Below are 22,720 nucleotides of genomic sequence, written 5' to 3'. Positions count from 1 at the left end.
CGTAATTAGGTAGCCACGTAGGTATATACGTGGATAAATAATATGTATCTTGTACTAATATAAAAAAACGCATTACTAAAAATGCCATTTAAATAAAAACATTAATTATATATAGACTAAAATACTTACCTATATGCTATAGTTTGCAGTCCGTCCTAAGCTCAGAGTATACTACAGCATATGTTCTTATCAGTAGTAAACATAAAATAAATAATACCTAGCAATGTTTGCAGCAAGTCAAGCTGTCTCCAGGATATTATGCTACTTGAATGTCACTAGCTATAATTGTGTCCTCTCAGGCGGCTGACAGGCCATAGCCATAGCTAAGCCGGCGGACTACGATTCTTGCAAGAAAAAGCAAATTTCGGCGCGCTGCTGCTAACCACGACTCTATTCCGTTGCAATAACCGTAGCAAATGCATGTCAGCTCTTGGTCCTTAGTTTTATGTAAAACTAGAGTAATCTCCTGATACTGATAACACGGTAACCGGACATTTATTAAAATAGTTGGCGGGAATATTGTAAACAGTAAATAAAGCGAACAAGTTGGACTCGTTTAGATATGGCCAACGTTGGCCCTAATGAGCTATTGTTGGATATTTGCAAATTGCACTTGTTGCCGACAATTTATGGAATGTGTAGTTAACTTTGACAGTTATTTTAATAGCTTGACTACTTGTTACGCTGATGGTTTTGGTTTTTTATTCTATAGACTGGCATATTAAGTTTGCATAGTTATTTTCAATGGCAGGATTCGGCATTACTAATAACTTTTATCGTGGGTTTTAAAATGATGTCGACTGTCATAGACAAAATAGTAAGTATACTTATAACAAGTAACGAAAAAAAACAGCTAAAGTTTCATTATAAAGCTGTTACCGAATTCTCTACAGCCTTCAGATGCGTTCCCTTGTGATTATGATGTCGTCACTGTATGCGTTGCGTATTGCTTATTATGTGCCCTCAATTATTACCACGTGAAAGTGCTTTTATGGAGAAATTTAAATTGAATTCTAACCTATCGTGATTGCTTCATACATGTCTTTCGATTATGTAGTGTAGAATCTACATTATGTTGCAGTAGCAATATAATATTACTTATTACTCGGCCGATTACAATGGCTTTTTATAATGTAGCCGGCAGTTAGTTCTTCCTCGTCGCATCGATGGTATTTGGCAACTGAATGATGATTGCTCCACGTTTTAAGACATGGTATACTAGTATATTAGAATGATAGCTATAGTTACTTCACTAAGTATACACAAACAATATGATCATCATTCACTTTAGTCACATAAGGTAGTTAATGATAACGTACGTCCTTAAAAAACTTATTTATAGGATTCAGGGCATATTTTTCAATGGTAAAAGGTTTTATAAAAGTTAGTAGAGTCATGTATTAATGTCTATGTCTGTATTAGAAAGTGATAGCAACATTATTATACCTCTGATAACATTTATCTGACTGTTGAAAATCAGCCCATAGGCCCCTTAGTCAAATTAATACAATTGATGTAGGGACGACATAACAATGTATACCTAGCACGATATAGTTCAGCTTACTTTGCACCTTAGTAATCTAAGTCAGTCTCGGGTTGGCCGGGTTGTGAGTGGTCGCATACCAATTAACTTTTAACCATATTTCAAGTGCTAAATAAATATATAGTTACGTGGACTTATAATCTATTATTCGCAACCCAATCCCCGAGTCTCAACATTGGTGACCCCGACGATTGAAGTGAACCGCGATCGATAAAGTGCAATCATGAACCCTTCTCCGTCACTTCCGGCCGGTGAAAACGCTTTGGCGCAGATCACGGTGTCCAGCAGGATACCGGACTTCTGGAAGGAGTCCCCACGCCTGTGGTTTGCCCAATTCGAGGCGGTGGTGGCCAATCAGAAGCTGGCCGACGAATCACGCTATAACTTAGTGATAGCAAAGCTAAGCCGCGAGCACGTCGAGCAGGTCAGTGATATTGTATTAACACCTCCTGACACAAAGAAATACGAAGCGCTTAAAACTCGACTTCTCGTTGTTTATGAGGAGTCTGAAGTTCGACAGGTCCAGAAGCTGCTGAAGGAACTGGAGCTAGGCGACCAGAAACCCTCCCAACTACTCAGGAGGATGCGAGACCTGGCAAAGAAAAAATTCAATGATGAAACATTAAATATGCTGTGGATGGGGCATCTACCATCAGCAGTACAGGCAATTCTGACGGTGAGTGAAGTGAAAGATCTAGAGAAACTGGCTGGCATGGCAGATAAGGTAGTCGAAACGACCCGATTTGCTGAGATCCAGGAGCTGTCATGTACGCGGAGCAGTGCCGTACCCAGTTCATCAGCCACGCAGTCTACCCTCGTTGAGCAGATAGCTCAGCTCACGCGGCGCTTGGACAACATGGAGACGTCAAGGTCAAGAGGCAGGTCAGTTGGTCGTAACGGATGGAAGAGTCATCGCTCTGCGTCACGAAGTCGCGACCGTTCTGAACGCGTAAGGAGAGGAGACCCTAACTGGATGTGCTTCTACCACTTCCGGTACAAAGGAAAGGCCAACAAGTGCATTCAGCCTTGCGCATGGCAGAAGCAGCAGGAGTCAGAAGCAGGAAAAAACTAGATTCGGTGCAGCCAGAGGCGAGCAGCTGTACCGGTATAATCAGCAAACGCCTGTGTATTAGAGATAAAAAAAGTGGACTAAAATTTTTGGTGGATACCGGTGCTAACGTATCTGTGTTACCTGTGTCGAAGTATAACCATTTCGCGAGTGATTGTAGTGAATATAAGCTATATGCAGCAAATGGTAGTGTGATAAAGACATTCGGTACAAAAACAATGATATTGGACTTTTGTTTACGTCGACCGTATAAATGGACATTTATTATAGCGGAGGTAACGCAACCAATATTAGGAGCAGATTTCTTGGCTCACCACGGTTTGATTGTGGATTTATCTTCCTCTAGGTTAATTGATGATTTGACAAAATTGAAATCTATTGCCAGTATAGTGGAGGTGGATCAACCCACCGTGACAACAGTGGAGGATACGCACCCATTTCATGATTTGTTATGTAAGTACGTAAATATTACTAAACCTGCATCGTATAAGGAAGTACCTACACACGGTGTTTTTCACCACATCGAAACAACTGGACCTCCAGTATACGCTCGAGCTAGACCGTTACCACCATCTAGATATAAGAAAGTACAAGAGGAGTTTCGTTTTATGCAGGAAACAGGTATATGTAGGCCTTCAAAGAGCCCTTGGGCCAGTCCACTTCATGTGGTACCCAAGAAAAATGGGGAGTTACGTCCATGTGGGGATTATAGGAAACTAAACTCTATTACCAAGCCGGACAGATACCCGATACCTCGTTTATCTGACTTTACGTACATACTAACGGGTAAGAAAGTATTTTCTAAGATTGATATAAATAGGGCTTATCACTGTATTAGCACTGCACCAGAAGATATAGAGAAAACTGCAATAATCACGCCGTTTGGTTTGTTTGAATTCCCGCGCATGACGTTTGGGTTGCGTAACGCCGCGCAAACGTTCCAGCGATTCATGCACCATACTGTTTTTCAGGATCTGGACGTTGATTGTAAAAATAGTATCTTTTCCTATATCGATGACGTCATTTTAGCATCGCCTGACGAAGCTACACATCGTAAGCATCTAGAGTCATTATTTAAGCAGTTCGAAAGGTATAATCTTACTATAAATATGACAAAATGTGTGTTTGGAAAGGCAGAGATAGATTTTTTAGGCTATCATGTCACATCAGATGGGATTCGTCCACTGGATGATAAAGTTAAAGCCGTTAACGAATTTCCGCGGCCCAACAACATCGATGAATTGCGACGATTTTTGGGCATGGTTAATTTTTATAGGTCTCATATACCAAATGCAGTTTCATCTCAATCGATACTTACTAGTTTCATTCATGGCTCTAAAAAGAAGGACAAAACACCTATTGCTTGGACGCCAGACGCTGAGCTAGCATTTGAGGAATGTAAGGCGAGCTTGTGCGATGCGGTCATGCTGTCTCACCCGGTAGCGGATGCACCGCTCGCACTTATGACCGACTCTTCGGACACCTGCGTGGGTGCAGTGTTGCAACAACGTGTTGATAACGCTTGGTTACCTTTAGGTTACTTCTCAAAAAGTTTGTCTAAGACGGAACGGAAGTATAGCACGTATGATAGAGAGTTGTTAGGTATCTACTTAGCCATTCGTCATTTTCGGAATATGGTCGAGGGACGAATGCTGACAGTTTATACAGATCATAAACCTATTACGTTCGCGTTTAGTAAAATAAATAGCGAGAAAGAGTTACCTAGACGTACACGTCACCTAATGTTTATCAGTGAGTTCACCACAGATATCAGACATGTGAGTGGGCAAGACAATGTTGTTGCGGACACGTTATCACGCGTCGCAACTATTAGCTGTCCCACGGTTATAGACTACGAGGAACTCGCTAGGGAACAACAACAAGATACCTATATCTTACAAGTGTTGAATTCTGATGACACTGACGTTGCAGTTAAAAAAATAATACTACCTGGTAGTAGTTCATTTATTTTTTGCAATATTAGTAATGACAGAATTAGACCGTACTTACCTGAGAAGTTTCGACGTATAGCTTTTGATACAGTACATAATTTAAGTCACCCTGGAACCAGGACTACACGAAAATTGGTACAAGATCGTTTTTATTGGCCAAGTATGAATCGCGATGTTAGTCAATGGACTAAGACATGTATTCAATGTCAGCGATCAAAGGTCAACCGACATACGATGTCAGCTTTGGGATCGTTTCCCCAGTGTGACAGATTCGAACACATTCACGTAGATTTAGTAGGACCTCTACCGATTTCACCAGATGGGTTCAGATATTGTCTTACTATAATAGATAGAGGAACGCGGTGGCCAGAATGTTTTCCTACAAAAGATATAACTGCTGAAACTGTTGCACGAGTTATTCATGATAACTGGGTATGTAGATTTGGCAGCCCTAGGTTCCTGACTTCCGACCAGGGCCGGCAGTTTGAAAGCAATTTATTCAGTGAACTTATGAAATTATTAGGCATAAAAAAACTACGTACAACACCCTACCACCCACAGAGCAACGGGGCGGTAGAGCGCTGGCACAGATCGCTTAAAGCTGCGTTGACTGCTCGCTTATGTAATGCACCATCATCATGGGTGTCGGAATTACCTACGGTGTTACTAGGGCTTAGGACAGCGGTGAGGAGCGATAACGGGATAAGCGCAGCGGAATTGACTTACGGAACTACTTTGCGTTTACCTGCAGATTATTATGATACTAAGTCGAACTTAAATATTGATAGCAGTAATGAGTACGTATGGAAATTAAGAGATAATATAAGGAAATTTCGTTCTATGGCAATTAGGGAAAATAAAAATGGTAATATATTTATACATCCTGATTTAGAGACTTGCAGTCACGTTTTTATACGAAACGACGCTGTTCGTAGGCCTTTACAGCCTACGTACGATGGTCCTTTTCGTGTGTTGGATAGAAATAGGAAGGTATATTACATTCAAATGTCAAATAGAAAAGTTCATATTTCTATAGACCGTTTAAAACCAGCATATTGCTTGAGTGAACGTAACGACGAATCTTCAACGACGGACACTGAGGTTCCTAATCACGATTCTCCTGTCACTTGTACCACGCGCAGTGGAAGAGTAACAAGAGTACCTATACGATTCAGGTGAAGTTATTTAGGTACTTATTGTAGGTATTTTTTTAGGTACTTTTTTTTTGTAGATGATAAGTATGTCAACTAAATTTAATTAATATAAGTAATAAGAATACCTTGTATTTGTATTTCATATTTGTATTTTTGATGATATTCGATTATATTGTTATAACATGCACTATCTTACTAAGAATTTTAGTTTTATTATTTCGTCCAGTGAAAGCTACGATAATATTAAGCGACGCGATATACCTTTAATTTAGTTAACAATCAATGTAACAGCTAGCATAGCTACGTATCGCTTAGTAGTATGATAGCACCTTTACAGTTAGAATAAGTAGGTTACGTATAAGCATTAATACACTTTATATACATAAGTCTTTGCAAATATTTTTATTGTATCACGGATTGATTACTCGCAGTACTTATTGTCCAAATTAACAATACCTATACAATGGGTAAATCATACAGCAAGTCAGAGGAAATTATCATCGCCCAAAATGGCGCGAATAATGCTAGTAATAGCTCATTAGAGCAGAAGATAGAAGTATATGGCACAGTGGTGGCAAGTTTTCTTGTATTGTTTTTATTATGTGCTACGTGTCTCTTGTGCAAAAAGTGTAAAAAAGGAGTGAAAACCTGGGCTCGAAAGGAGTTCATTACTGCAATTTCATTAGATCAATTGGACAAAACTGCTAGGCAACAAACAGCTGCCAACGCGCAGTACGCATGAACAGTGTATCTACATCCTTATCTAATGTTACTGTTTCTTCTTACTTAGTATTATATGTGTTTGTAACTTGATCTTCATGTTAATGTATTTACATGTCTTGTATGTGTGCGACCACGACGGCAACCTGTGTGTTTAAAATTTATTAGTAGGTATTACAGATCATTTGTAACTTTGTTCCAAAATGTTTGACATATTTTTTTCAAAAAAGGGGAGGAATGATGTAGGGACGACATAACAATGTATACCTAGCACGATATAGTTCAGCTTACTTTGCACCTTAGTAATCTAAGTCAGTCTCGGGTTGGCCGGGTTGTGAGTGGTCGCATACCAATTAACTTTTAACCATATTTCAAGTGCTAAATAAATATATAGTTACGTGGACTTATAATCTATTATTCGCAACCCAATCCCCGAGTCTCAACACAATAACTACATGAATATACCTAATTAATACTACTACTATCTATGTATATTAACGTTTGTTTTATGTGTGACAAGACGAGTATAAGTTTGAGTTATATCAAGGTGAAATACTAACAGCTGATGTGCGCAAACGGTGTTTCTTGTTAATAATGCCAAGTATGTGATAGCGGTGCCTCGAAACGGGAATATAATGACATCGCAATAGCAACACTGATAGTGTTGATCATCGGCTCATGGCGTGGAGACCGCACATTCAGGTGAGACCCGCTACGTGTATATGACAAATATGTAGGTACCTACTAGTTACTTGGCCTATGACAATAAGTTATATTAATATACTCGTAGTTATAGAAAGAGATTATTTCTGAAAATTGAGACTTGGAAGTCAGAGTCAGCTAAATTATTGCCTTTAACTTCACTATTGTAAATCATAGGCATAGCTTAGGTTTCTACCAAGTAAGCGCTACAACATAGTCCTCGGCCTTCCTCATCCATCCACTAACTACCACAGCCAACCGTCTAATCATCATCAAAGCTGGATATGAATTTCTTTTTTACTGTACAAGTTTATTACTCTTTGAAATCAAACCCTTGAAAGCACACGTCGCACATAAATCTAAAATTTCATCAGCATGCGTACAGTGGCCTCTGCCTTAAGTGAAACATATCAAGTTCTAAATTGACTCTTATGAAGCACGAATTAAGAACGGTACGAAGCCCAAAGCAATACCCACTGCTTACAATATACATCAGTACTTATTATACTTACATGCGGAAGATTTATGCTAACTTTTTATCAAGTTAATCGAAACCTTTCTTTTGATTTATGTGTCAGCATAAAGACGTCTTGTACGGAGTGTCGTAAATAATAAAAGGTAGTTGCATTGTGACCGGTGATAGGATCAGGTGTCTGCTTGAGTTACGGCGGTGGAAATGGACCTAATAGGGCTGTACTACGAGAGGTTTCATGACGGCTGACCATTTTACTGGAACTTTCATCATTAACTGAAAACTGATCATTAGGAGAAAGAGGATACTTAGTGAAATGTTACGGTTCTTTTATGATAAGTAAACTTAATTTAACTTGAACAGTTTCTGGATGGGAATTAATACACGAAAATTGTGGATTAGATATACTGGTGTGAACGAATTAATTTATGATTAATTATCACGATTGTGAAAAGCGAAAGAGACAACAAACTGCTAGCACGACGAGAGTGGCTGTGTAAATTTTAAGCAGTAATATTTAGTCTTTAAAACGCCACCGAAATAAATTAGTCAACAGGAGGGTCTGTGCTTAGCTAGTGCGAGCCTACCAAAAACGAGGTTCCGAAGCGATCTATATGCCACGTTATTTACGACACTATCTCATGAGTCTCTGAGACAGAGACCCGATGGAAGCTGGAGAGTCCTGAAAAACGCCGAACTGGAAGATCTGATGGCGGGGGCTAACATAGTGGGAGAAACAAAAGCCCACAGACTTCGCTGGCTAGGCCATCTCCAGAGAATGGGAGAAGATCGTAGCGCAAAAAGAGCCTACATGGGCCGTCCGACGGGGCGCCGACCGGTGGGCCGGCCCAGGTACCGCTGGAGTGACGCGGTGGAGGCGGACCTGCGCGAGCTACAAGTCGTTGACTGGCGGGAGACTGCACTGGACCGTCAGAAGTGGCGATCTCTTGTATCGGAGGCCAAGACTCACTTTGGGTCGCTGAGCCAGCGGAGTATCTCATGAGTCAGACAGCTCTCGTTTGTTAATTTTTGTCAATCTAGAGTGACCCTACCGCAAGAGTGCTCGTGACGACGTAACTACGGGCTAACGGGTCCGTGGCGGCGGCGGCGGCGGCGGCGCGTGCGCAGAGTTCTCGCTTTGAAATAATTTTAAACCAACAGTGTTTTGTAAAAGCCAGAATGGATGGCAGCTATGGCTGAAGATGAAAGCTATGACCTTTATGAGGCTAAGATGAATCGAGATTGAAGATTGTGGTACTGGAGCAATGACTGGTACTGATAAGTATATATCTCTACCCAAAATACGTGTTGGTGTGTCATAAAAAAACTAATAGACTTTAAAGTTGACAATACAGCACGCCTGCTGAGTCCATAAGGTCGTTTGCGATAAACTTTTTTTGTAAGTGCGGTTTTTTCTGCAAAGATTTTTATCCATTTGATACCATCAAATAAAAAGTTAGCAAAACAGTACTTACGCTTTCGCAGTTCGTCAGTTCCCAAGTCATCAAATTTATCTTTTCACCTTCAGACATGTTTTGTAACATGTCTAATATTTTAACTGTATATACGTACTAAAACATACATTTGCAAGTGACAATCGTAAAGACAGCAGTCGAAACACCGCCGCCGTGTGAAAGTATGCACGTTGCATTGTAAATCTTATGAAAGTGAATTAATTTCACTGGATTCATATTGTCTTTGGTATTCTTTTAATGAGATCGTATTCTTTTAGCGTGACGTGCGGTATTGTTGTGTTGTTAATGAGGAGGTCCGACTCATCCTGGTTTTTGTTGAGAGTAATCTCTATGGTTCCCGGTACTGCAACACTAGTTGGCACATTAATTAGTGTAGTATTTTGGTGCACGCCGAGTTTCATTGAATTCTATGGTTGTGCTCTGTGGTGGGAACCAAAGTAGTAAAGTTTATAAACGTGGCACTCTTTCTATTCGGCATATGACATAAAAACGGGTACACTACATAAATCCGAATTACTTTTTTACGACTTTTAAAATTACGAATTTCATAATTCCGAATAATACACAATCCCGAATTTTAAGTTTCCGAATAACGAAAATCACGAATAGTTAATAAACGAAAATTCAAACAACATATTTATTAAAATGACGAAATTCAATTTTCCGAATATTATTATTTCGATGTTTTAAAAGTACGACTTTTTATTATATCGAATTGTTAAAATTACGAATCCCGAAGTTTTAATATTCCGAAAATACAAATTCCCGAATGTATCTTAGTTAACAAGAAATAGTTATTAAGAATAGTGTATTTATTAACAGCATAATCCGTATACAATTTAACAATATTTTTTAAGCTATATTATTTGAGACGCTCCGCTCCGCTTCGCTGCGCTCCGCTTTGTTTTCGATATCTATGTGCACCTAACACGCTCCTCCTCGCTTTGCTCGTCGTCGCACCTATCTTTAGATTTAGGTCCTAAGGTTTTTAAGGTTAAACACCATAAAAATCCGAGCAATTTTATTGCTTTGTTGTGTTACTTAACAACAAATACTACTAACACTTTTCTATTTACAATATTTTAACTCTATATTTGAAACGCTCCGCTCCGCTTCGCTGCGCTCCGCTTTGTTTTTCAATATCTATGTGCACCTAACACGCTCCTCCTCGCTTTGCTCGTCGTCGCACCTATCTTTAGGTTTAGGTCCTAAGGTTTTTAAGGTTAAACACCATAAAACTCCGAGCAATTGTTTTGCTCTATATTTGAAACGCTCCGCTCCGCTTCGCTGCGCTCCGCTTTGTTTTTCGATATCTATGTGCACCTAACACGCTCCTCCTCGCTTTGCTCGTCGTCGCACCTATCTTTAGGTTTTGGGTCTAAGGTTTTTAAGACGTTTATGGTTTTTTTGTCAAAATCACGAATTATCACATTTTCGATCGGGATTTGTATTTTTCGTGATTATAATAAATCGGTATTTTATTTTTCGTAAGCTTAAGTAATCGGATTTATTAACGTTCGTGTATTTGACAATCGTAATAACAAATCTTCGTGATTATAATATTCGAAATTATAATTTACGTGATTTTTAGAATTCGGCATTTTAAAAAATCGGTATTGCAATATTTCGTAAATTACATATTCGGTGTTTTCAAATTCGGAAAAAAGTTTTTCGGAATATTTGGGTTTTCCCCATAAAAACACTTAAGATAGTGACTCAGCATGTTCCCACCCAATTTTACAAAAAGTTTTGAATAAATAATTGTTAGCTTGATACATAGACACAACACTACAAAGTTGTAACTTCTTGTGTAAACAAAACTCAATTATCCCCGTCAGTCTACCACATTGTTGACGGCAAATTATTTAATTGTTAGCAAATTGTAAAATTGGCCAATCTTACTTAAAACTGCTACTTCCTCTTAATACTTACCTACTGTTATGAGGAACTACCGTGACTGTTTTATCTTCAGACAATGATAAATAAAAGAGTTTACTTGTCATTTGGGTTTCTCCGAAAATGACTAAGTCGAAAGCCGAGGAGGAATTTCAACTATTACTAAGTAGGTCAAAAAAACAAGGAAGTGCTTAAAAAATAATGAAGACTGCAAAAAAACACGATGATACGACGGTTTTTTGAAGAATTCCTTGCATACCGTTTTGACCTTATCCTATCGATGCATAGATGTGTCATGGAACTACTCATGGCTGACTGTGACTTTTTTTATTACATAAACAAAAATTCTTTTCGGGCCTCGAACTAAAAAAACCTTGTGAGTTTAGAACACTTATGAAACATACTTCTAGAGTAATTGATTATATTCAACTATTACAAGAGCCAAAAGAAACAATTCAAAAATTATCGAACATAACCGACTCAATTAGACGTTTTTACTTTTCCCTTTACGACATAAAACGAATTGTTAATAGAGCCCTATAAACTAACGTTTATCCAGATTTTTAAATACGAAATAATTAACTTAAGCTAAAAGCGACTAGTACATGAAAAGAAAGTACCTATCTATTTTAAACGTGGTTAGATATACTAAACGTTTTATATCCTTACTCTCGGTTCTTTTAAGCGTTTTCTTTGTAAGTTTGTGTTTATGCACACTTCAAAGTTGAACAATACATAAGGAGCTCAAATTGCTCTCTTTGTTCGAATATGTATTAGTATCAGTCCATTGGTTTTATAGCGGATATGATCTAATACATAATGTATGATCTTAAGCCAGCGCCCATATTGGCTTACCATGGTTATAAAACAATACTGCTTGCTTTGTACCGCATTTTAAGATTCACTGACTTAAAAAGTTCTAAAGTACCCATAGAACAATACATAGGGCTTCTTTTTATGTATCAATTCTACTACACTACGTGTATGGGACAAAATCAAACTGTTTGCGTGGGGGGTGCGTCTTTATATACCTATGTATTTTTTGGTGACTGTACATAATTTAAGAACGTGATTATTTATAAGCTTCTAAGAGAGTAACTATTTGCATATTGCTTTGTCAGTTTTGACATGTTAACGTGAAATTATTCGGAGTCACATTAACTAATGAGAGCGGCGCCTGCGCACGCACGCGTAACTCGGTGAGAGAGATCCGAACCAGATAAATGATTTATACATAAACCTGTAAAATTAACATGTCCATTCAAAATAAATTACTTAAGTACATGAGATCTTTCGAAACAATCCAGTTTCAATCTGTGTATACAGGGCATTATCGTACAAAGTGGGTATATGATAACCGCAACTTTGTTAGGCGCATAATTTTATCTCCAAGAATGGTTCTATCCTATGTGGCTCATCTCAATCTGGTCTCATGATATTTAGAGAGATGGATGCATGGTTATGGACTATACAGTGGCCTGCAGAGAAACCTGATCCCTCTTGGAGGTACATTGCTACTAAGAGGGGGTCAGGGTTCTATAGTTCATAACCATGCATCCATCTCTCTGAATATCATCAGACCTCAAGTCTACATTCTGGCGACGTCGCAGTGACTCTCCAGACCTAACGATTAAATATTTTGTAGCCTTATTCATGGGGTAAAATCTAACCTTAAAGTGCAGTTCTTTAAGTTTATGATGACATTAAAGTCTCTTATGGTCACAGCGCGCTATTTGTTCAACATTTTGTATTCAGATTTGCGCCGTAAACTACGGTTAATATGTGATTAGGCAGATAGGTTTATTCAATTTTCGACTTTAACTACTTCAGTTTTATTATTCTTTAGCCGCAGTTCTATTGCCATATAAGTACAGTTTTATGCACACAAAGCCAACATTCTTGGCTTTATTTAAAATATTCATTACAAAAAAAACTTATCCTCTCTACTTTACTTATCGTTCCGGTTTCCGAACAGATTTTCATAATAATTTTAATCTATCTATCTAGTCTATGGCACGCCACTCGCGGGAAAGCGGACTGTCTCGCTGGGATTCCTTTGGTCGTTGTTTTTATTTTATAATTGCTGTAAATATGGTCTATTTACTGAGGCTAGTCCCGTAACTGTGGCGACATCAACGTGCACCACTAGGTATTTTAATGTAACCTAGCTTAAACTACTAAATGAAAAGCGCATTTCCAAAAAATAGGTTACCTTCGAGTTTTGACACTGTTTTAATGAAATTACCCAAATGCAACGAACGACTGGAAGTAAATCGGATAAGAGATGGAGACTAGAAAAATAATCATTATTTACCTCTCAAAAGCCCAGCAACTTTATTATAGTCAGCCTGTGCTGCCATTCTCAATGCAGAGGACATGATGTAGTGAGCCTGCAGTTATAATTGATAACGGCATAGGGGTATTAATTTGAGGCAGTTTTCTAACCTGTCGATAAATCTCATTTAATGCTACTCGCCCGATAAGTGCGGCCGTATATTATCAGCGAATAGAACAGATACTTAGTTGTCGAGTGTGTAATTATTCACTGGCGGACATTAAATATGTTGCAGAGATTTATTTTGTTGCGTTGATTTAAGGGAGCAGGAACTCTAAGGTAAATCTGATGATGATAGTTACGTTATCTTTCTTTCAAAGGGAAATGGATACTTTTTTAAAGTTGTTAGCCTAATAATGCGATAAATGTCGCGTCGCCGTCGTCAGTTGTCAGACCAACGGATAGAAATTCTAGACAATGTTCTGATGATCATGAGACGGCAGCACAAAAAATATGTGTAACCGTTGATATTTAATCCATAAAAAAACTCATATAAAATATGTGTAACACATTTTTTTCCCAACCACACTTATCTACTCGTTCATTCGGCTCGCGCTAATACGTTTTTTTTCCGACATCACGCCAAGATTTGTCTTGTAATTGAGACTTGCCTGTTACAGCTTTCTCATTCTTGTCTCGGGTAGCATTATGTATACGAGATACATACGTGCCTAGTTATTATCGATGTTAATACATTGTAATTGTACAGTAAATAAATACACCCTTGCTAATACATTTTCTACTCTGTCGGGACTATTCTGGTATCTGTCATTTTCTAGTGTGATGTGTGATTTGTTGATAACTGTTTTTGACGTTTCTACAATTAGGTTGGTAATAAAATAACGGCAAGGTTACCTATGTATTTAACTATTCTATTCTATTCTCTGTGGGGGTGTAAGTACCTGCATCTGGCTCTCTCGAGTGGAACCTTTGTGTATATCCTCAAGGTCTAAACTGCCTTCCTAAGCTTGGACCATTTCCCACCACGCTGGTCCACTGCGGGTTGGTGGGTTCACATATCTAGATGTGCTAAATCTAGATATGCAGGTTTCCTCACGATGTTTTCCTTCACCGTAAGAGCGATGGTATACATTGTACTTAACTTAAAAGAACTCATTGGTACATGTCAGCGCCGGGATTCGAACCCGCATCTCTTGCGTGAGAAGCGGGCGCTTACTCGACTGAGCTACCACCGCTCCTGTATTTAACTAAAATTTACTAATATTTTCTGCAGAAAATTGTGCCTATTTCACCTCTCTCTCTCTCTCTCTCTCAGCCTTCCGTAGTCCACTGTTGGACATAGGCATATTTCACCTATTTAAATAAAAAAGCTAGTATTGTTTCTTCTGGTAGGTATATGATTTGTATCTTTAACTTGTACATGTCCCTATACATTACATCGTAGCTGATCTGATATCTCAACTTATTGATATTCACTCACGCCCAGGGGTGTTCTATCTGTTGTATCTCCATTGACGAGCGTTAAACTAAATTAACATACTATAATAATGACATTCATAAATATTAGCATAATAGCACAGGCACTATATTATCACAGTGTTGAATTATATCGACGTTAAGCTTTTACTACCCTGCTATCTAAGTTTTATCCGGCTAACAATGCATGCATGAGTGTACACTTCTAATAATAATTTACAATCTTTAAAAGGGAATAAAAATAAAGTGTCTACATTATGAATATACATCGGACAATAAACGTCGGCGTACGTACACAATTCAATTACACTGACCACCCGGTTACGTGACCAAATCTTCTCTCGTATTATTTATAGAGACAGTCAGTTGGGCCGATGGATGGCTTGAAATTAACTAATAAACGTTTAAGGTAACGTCTGTCCATTCGTCTCGAGTGCCTGTAATTGTTGGCGTAATGAAGCATGAGTAATTCCACGGGTCTGCAGGGGGTCACTCTATGTGACGAGAAACGAGGTTTCGGAGCGCTGTTGCGCGAGCCACGGCTCTATCTTGTTGTATTAAGCGTGGCATTTGCGTGAAAATTTTTCTTCGTTCGTTCTTTGATTTAGATAGTGGCCCCCCAGATACGTTTCAAACGCCTCCGTATCTGTGAGGAACGTATCAAGAAGTGGGTGTATCGATGCGGTCTGCGCGGATTACTGCTGCAATCTTGCGGCGAAATTATGAGGATTTCTACTAAAACCCCTTTATAACTTTACGACCTGAGATTGCATGTAATTACACCTGTGTGTGTCCAACTCTTTCTTTACATACTTACACATTTTTGTAGTGTGTTTTGTCATTACTAGGTTTGTTTGATGATGATGAATGTGTGGTGTGCCAAATAAAATCACACGCGGGGTCCCGTTGCGGACGTCACGTGGGGTCATTGTTTTGTTTTTCTTTTTGTTTTCCGCGGGAACGCACCGGGCGCTCGGAACAATGCAGATTGTGCGGAGTGTAGAGGCGGCCTTGTAATATGCGTTCATACTATTTGGTATACGAGTGAGTATACTGAATACTGCCATTCAGTGCAACATATGAATGGGACGGCCCGCCCCCAGTCCCTCACTGCAGTGCAGTCAGGGGGTTAAGTAATTTAAGTGAATACGATTCTCTCTGCCCACTTCTCGTTTGTAAGTTTTGAACGTGAATATTGGTAGTATTGTCTGGGTCTATGCTTGAGTTTTATTTGATTTATTGAGCACAACCTGGGACCTTTAATGCGTTTATTTTTATATAAGTACGTACTTACTGAAATATTAAAAAAGTATAAATTTAAATTAAAAAAAACCATTTTAATATAATAAATTCTTTAATAGATATTTCCAAAAACAAATAGCTAATTCTAGTTATAATCGAGATCTGGATTATAAAATGAGAGTCATTAATCAATGTAAGTATTAAAATAACACCTGTATCGATTTCGATGCCACGCTCTTTTATCTTGTTAGAAATTTCAATATAAATTAATCACAAATAGTTTTGGCAAGTCATTGAGATACGAAGGATGAAAATGAAGAACAAGTGTGTTGCAACATCCACTTCTAATAGAAATTGATTATTCTGTCTGATTAATGACAGTTTAACAATTAACTCTTTATAATTTAAGAATTAAAAAAAAAATCACTTCACTTTTGTTTAGCGTGTTTAGACGTTTAATTTTATAAACTCCTTATTCTCTCACAATAGAAACGAACCTCTTAGTAGAATGTAGTACCTGATATTCTTTTTTTCTTTATTAGATTGGAATGTAGGTCACGTTGAAGTGATGCGGAAAGAATCGTAAGTTAATTGCTATAATGTCGACGATTGAACCACTACCGACAGCACAATGTGGGAACTTGCTCCATAGAAACTTTGTTTTTTTACTATGAAGAGATATTTTTTTACGAAGTTCCATAAGTCGTACAGTAAAAAAAAACACAATGTCTCCTAAAGTCACCCTTTTTAGTCTAAGTATACCGTTTTGGCAACACCCTGTATTGTGCCGTTTTGCCTAAGAACCGTTGACTGGTAGGGTAGACTAGTTCTCAGGAAGAGACCACGAACAGGCAAGCGTAGCGTAGAATATATGGACAGGTGGCCGGTAGTAGCTGGCGTGATGAGGAAGATCGAGGACTAAGTTTTTTGGGGCTTCTTGGGAGAGGCCTATATCCAGGCCTCCTAGTAGTCCTCCAGGACTACCAGCTGATGATGACGATGAGTTGATAAGGTATCTCATGGTATGCTTATTCAAGTACATACATTAACGTCTCAAATAATACAGAAAACGAAACTTCACTACTATCGAATCTGTTGCGTAACTAATATCAATTTACAATCTAAAAAAGAATCTTTCAAGTAGAGGTAGGCACTTTTGATATTTTCAACATGCACGTAAGTAGCCAATAATATGTAATCATCTTTATTGCGATTTCTATCAACTCCAAAATGCATAAGAACTGTCTGTTTTGTGAAAGTCCAAATTACACATCTATCACTATTGTTACGGAAATCAAACGATATTGCCAGCTTTTAGAACAAGTCCTACCTACTTACAAATTTAATGGTAAAGATTTAGAATTGATATAGTTACTTTATATATTTTTAGGTTTACTATAGTATACTTTCTAAGCAATGGCCAAATTATTTACCAAATACCAGTAATTCAGTGTTCACGATTATAATTACAAGTTATTTTACAATAAATATATTTTATTCTCAATTCTCGTATTACTTGACGAGTCATTGGCAGCTCTCAGGTTAACTCTTCGAATCTCTATTTAGTACCTATCGCCATTTAAGTTAAAAATAACGTAAGTTTATTTGAAAATAAAATAAAAAATAAAGATGATGTGGCAACACCACACATTGAATGGCGCCAGTCAAATAATCTACGCTCGATACACATCTAAGCGGAAGAAGACGATTACCACAACAAATATGGCTAGAGCATTGGACTGCCGACAGCTTTGTGCCCTGATTATTCACTAAAAAGTAAATTAGCTGATGAAAATCGGTAAATTAATGTAGCATTTAGATTTAAGTTGCGGGAAAGCAGTAGCGCAAATACAGTGCAAGAGAGAAATGGTTAAAAAAAAACTCTGTTAGAAGAGTGGCTCAATTCGTTTGTTGTCTATTTATCGCAATTCGAAGTTAAATCATGATACAATCCAGCATTAATCAATGAAAGTGTATCGCTTCTTCCGTCCATTGTTTTGGAAGCGTCCGCCATTGTCTTTGGGCGCGTTCCTAATTTAAAATTTATTTAGAGCTGGCTGATTTGTAAAGTGGTGGCGTCTGTTCCAAATCCAAATTTGGAATTCGGTGCTGTCATCGATATACGTGTGTTTCTGTGTTTGTTTTAATTTAAAGTTTGTTATTTTAGAAGCTTTCTCACGACATCCAGTAATTAAATATTCCATTTGCATTGGAAATGGTTTGGTCATAGTTGTTTGGATTACATTACAATACAAGTGCAACGAAAAGCATCAATATTATGTTTGGATCTTTGAACTTTCATTTAAATGAATTTTCTAAAGTGCTTAGAATTAATAAGTCCCTTTGGTTCCCGCCTTACATTATTATGTTTACGTGTTTCAAGTTTCAACTAATTGTTAATTCCTTTTTTTATCAGCAATCGTGTACTTAAATGTGTTTTTGTTATTTACTGAATTAAATACTAAAACCTATTTTCGTTTCTTTACAGGTAAGAACTGAAATTACAGAAAGTACTTCACTCAAAGGCGCTTTATGATAAGTATGTTAAAGTATATAAGTTGGATCATATTCCTTATATCATAATCCTAATCCTAACTAATATTATAAATGCGAAAGTAACTGTGTCTGTCTGTTACTCTTTCACGCCAAAGCTACTGAACAGATTTGAATGAAATTTGGTAAACATACGGTCTAGACCCTGGGATAGAACATAGGCTACTTTTTAACAGCTAGTGTTCATATAATTAAATTATCATCAAATTCATATTGTTATCATCATATTCATATCATACCTCCATCAACAGCTCAAACACAGCCACTGCTGAGTATAGGCCTACAAATAGTTACAATTTGCAAACGTCTATTGCAAAAATATATGTATAATTGCTTTATTGGTCTGTGGTTCAAGTAGTAAGTACAAACTACTAGACGGCAGTAAATGTGTTAATTAATTTTGAAAGTGAGAACAGTGGCAATACAGGAAATGGGCCTCATATCGTCTTTAACACCAAGTGGAAAAGGAAATCATAGACTTTATAGTAGTAAAAAGATACATTTAAGTGTCGGGCTACGAGGCTGGCATGTCCCTTAGTATCTCTTAGCTTTTACACTCTTCTACCCATAGATATGCAGCTCATATGACTATAATCTTCGCTATATATTGCCTTTTAAATCCGTTTTCTTTATAATCTTCACATAATGTTGACCTACTTGCTACCGTATTTCCATAAAAATAGATAGTAAATAATTTTGTAATGGGCATAGCAGCTTACAGAATTTTCCCAAGGCATTTTCAGAATGCCCTGGAGAGAGAACGGGTCTAGATTTATTAGGTACTATCTTGATGATAACTTGATTGCGATAATTAAATTATACTGCTAGGTCATTTATTGAACTTCTAAGTCACTTATTGAAATGACTTAGAAGTTACTAGATAGAGAATTATCGATATGGTATTATTTTCAGTACATAATATATAATTATTCTATGTAGTGTGGTCGAGTGCACTCGTGCATATCTAGGTGCATGTTTAACATTCCAGTCGAACTCGTTTATGTTTCAATGGCATTATTCTTTGAATGAACGGTACAAATCACATTATTTATCGGTTTACAGTACAGTAATAGTAGTACAAAGTAGCACTTATTACATATTTCATCCTCACAATTTAGATACATAACCCGAGTTTTGATGTTTAATTTCGTATCGGCTATTTAAAACATTACATTAACCCCTCACGTACCTATGCAGTCGGTTACACGTAGCAAAATATACATTCACTTGTTTAAGCTAATATGATTCAATGAATGGCCCTTTCAATATTTACAGCCACACTTCGGCACACCCGTCACGTCCTGGCATCCTTCACAGAACTAACGGTAGCTTTTATAGGTCAATCTCCAGGTGTGTGGGTTAGATTGTGCGAATCAGGTCGATATTTGGACCCTTTCACTGATTGTTCGACCCTGCAGTGAAATTCATTTGTTAATGCTCTCCTATGAACGACATGATGATATAGCTTATCAAGATAGAAGTTTGATATATGATTAAACGAACTTACCTAAGTGAAGTTCGATCAATATTATATGAGTGGTTTCATTTGAAGATATAAATAACTGTGTAGTACTTTGACCTGTTGGGCAACAATCGCACGTTTTAAATTCACTCGATTCTAATTCGATAACTACTTTTTTCCCATCACTACTACTCCCTACCCCCTGACCGCCCAGCTTGCTGTCCTCATTCTTTTAAAGTAAGTATATAACCTGAAATCGCGTGTCTGATTCAAAACTTTGAATGGGTTTTGGGTGGGAGGGTATTTATATCTTCAAATGAAACCACTCATATAATATTGATCGAACTTCACTTAGGTAAGTTCGTTTAATCATATATTATATTTCGTGGTTTCATTATCGATATAAATAACTGTGTAGATGTTCAGAGCCAAAGTTTTGATTCAGGTCATTTGTTAATAACTGCTAGTTTATTGCTAATGAAACACGAGATTCTAATTCATAATCACAATGTATTTATTTTTATAAATCACATAATTATCATCGGAGGTAGGCACATAGGTACATAAATCAAATATTTACAATACACCCTGAGGTAGGTAATAGTAAGTTCTTAATTACTAAAATTTTTGTTTTAGTTACTAGGTACATAATATATTTATATTATATTAGTGCAAATTGAAACAGATATCAATCGTGATTAACTGGAACTATTATTGGGAATACAAACAGCTTTAGCAAAGTTGCTTTGTTGAAGCAGTGGTCGTTTATAATATTTTGCAAAGGTGGACGAGGACGCAGTCCAGCCAGCTGTTTTCCTGATGAGATCGAGAGAGAGGCCAGCGGAGTGCGCGGCGGACGTGGCGGCGTGGCGCGCGCTGTGCGCGCTGAACACCGCCGCGTCCACCCCGCTCTCCTGCAACACTTGCTTGATCCACCTGCTTATTGACTGTGCTGTGGCGTTCCTATGAGGGCGCTTCACAGTTATTAAGAGGTGGTCTGAACTTGTTGATCTCAGTTCCTTTGTGAAGGATATGTAATCAACAAGTGTCGTCGCTGGACAGATATCGAGATTATCATTAAAATATGGAAGGTACAGCACTGGTTGGTCGCGTCCTGGTCCTGATGTTTTAATTAAATCAACAATATTAATTTTAACACCGCTATCACTGATTATAATGTTACTCAACTTAATCAACGAAAATGTTTGTACCCTGTGAGCCGTACAAAGAGCTAATAAGCTTACTAATTTCTTAGTTAACTTCTCTAACGAAAGTTCTGTATGTGGAGTCCACTTGGATATGTGACTCAAGACTATTTGCGGATCCCAAGTGTTCGCATATTTTGGTAAGGAAGGTCTAGACCTAAATACACCTTTAATCAGTCTTTTTATAGATTTATCTTGGGAAATATCATTTCCTAGTAACATAGACAATGCTGACCGAAAAGAGTTGATAGTGCCATAGGATGCACCGTTGTTATATTGATCAGTGAGAAATTTAATTATAATTGATGTCGAAGAATCAAATTTTTCATGATTATTTGTGTAACAGTATTGCCACCATTGATTAAAACAAACGCTATATTGTTTTAATGTGCTTTTTGACAAAGAAGCTATCATTAGGTCGATGGCCTCCGGTGGGCATCCGCGGCGAGAGAACGCGAGCCGGAGAGCAGCGCCGCCCCCAGGGTAAGCGTCTGGTGCAGTGGGTGGCGCCGTCTGAAACGGGATGATAGCAGACTTGGGTTTGGATGCAAAATTACTATTTCAGACACTAAAATGTCCATTAATTTGGGATACCACGGTTGTCCTGGCCACATAGGAAATACGAGAATTCCCGTAGCTTCGTCGTGAATAATTTTCTGGATACAGTTCAAAATTAAGCAGAAAGGGGGGAACGCATAAAATAGCTTAGGCTGCCATGAGATTGTAAATGCATCTACGGCTACCGCATCGGGATCTTGATACCACGACACATAATCGCGACATTTGGCGTTAGTGCGAGAAGCGAACAAGTCTAACTCGGGTCTGCCGAGCTGTTGTACGATATACTCGAATGCGGAATTTGATAACTCCCATTCTACATCGGAATTTATCTTTCTCGATTCTTCGTCGGCTTCGACATTTTCCTTTGTGTTAATGTAGGAGGCGTGTAACCAAATATTTCGCTTTTCGCACCACTGCCATATGTCACGTGCAAGTGCATTCAAATGTGGGAATTGAATGCCACCCATTCGATTAATGTAGCTAATTGCCGTAGTGTTATCTACTCGAAGCAAGATAGAACAGCCGAATCGGTTTTTAGCAAAGCATTTTAAAGCAAAGAAAACTGATAGTAATTCAAGGTAATTTATGTGGTAGCCTAATTCTTCATCTTTCCAGCCCCCATTCACACGTGTGTCATTAGAATATGCCCCCCAGCCTGTGCGTGAGGCATCGGTGTATATACACTCGCGAGCAACCAAATCGACTCAAGCCTTCACGGCGCACATATACATTGATTTTCCTAAAACGATAAATGGTAAATATAAAAGTGATATGTCATTCGAAAGCTGAAGAATTAGGCTTTCAATTAAGATCAATACCATAAAAAAAAACTAAGCGCAGATTTAATGACGCATTTTAATTGCCCGTCAGTGTTAATTACCTCATTAGGAATCCACGCCTTGCGCTACCTGATCCCGCTATAAAACCTTTCCACATCCGGTG

General features: G+C 38.0%; 2 protein-coding genes across 6 annotated transcripts in view; one reads left to right on the top strand and one right to left on the bottom strand.

Moving 5' to 3' along the window:
• LOC105383385 (microtubule-associated protein Jupiter) overlaps nt 1-22,720 on the top strand; it is a 160,833-nt gene that overhangs the window by 105,023 nt on the left and 33,090 nt on the right. The gene's annotated exons all lie outside the window — the stretch shown is intronic.
• Nucleotides 8,265-21,646, bottom strand: LOC125488734. The gene is made up of 4 exons (XM_048622057.1): nt 20,871-21,646; nt 12,707-12,712; nt 9,181-9,183; nt 8,265-8,608 (listed from the first exon to the last, which is right to left on the bottom strand). The coding sequence occupies exons 1-4, from the start codon at nt 21,629-21,631 to the stop codon at nt 8,332-8,334; spliced, it is 1,047 nt and encodes a 348-aa protein (XP_048478014.1). The 5' UTR covers nt 21,632-21,646; the 3' UTR covers nt 8,265-8,331.

The sequence above is a fragment of the Plutella xylostella genome, chromosome 7, assembly GCF_932276165.1.
Source record: "Plutella xylostella chromosome 7, ilPluXylo3.1, whole genome shotgun sequence".
Classification (NCBI taxonomy): Eukaryota; Metazoa; Arthropoda; class Insecta; order Lepidoptera; family Plutellidae; genus Plutella; species Plutella xylostella.
This window is presented reverse-complemented; position numbering and strand designations above follow the sequence as displayed.

Bases quoted from the DNA above. Each gene is read 5' to 3' on its own strand.
- LOC125488734 (XM_048622057.1), bottom strand. From the start codon at position 21,631: ATGATAGCTTCTTTGTCAAAAAGCACATTAAAACAATATAGCGTTTGT.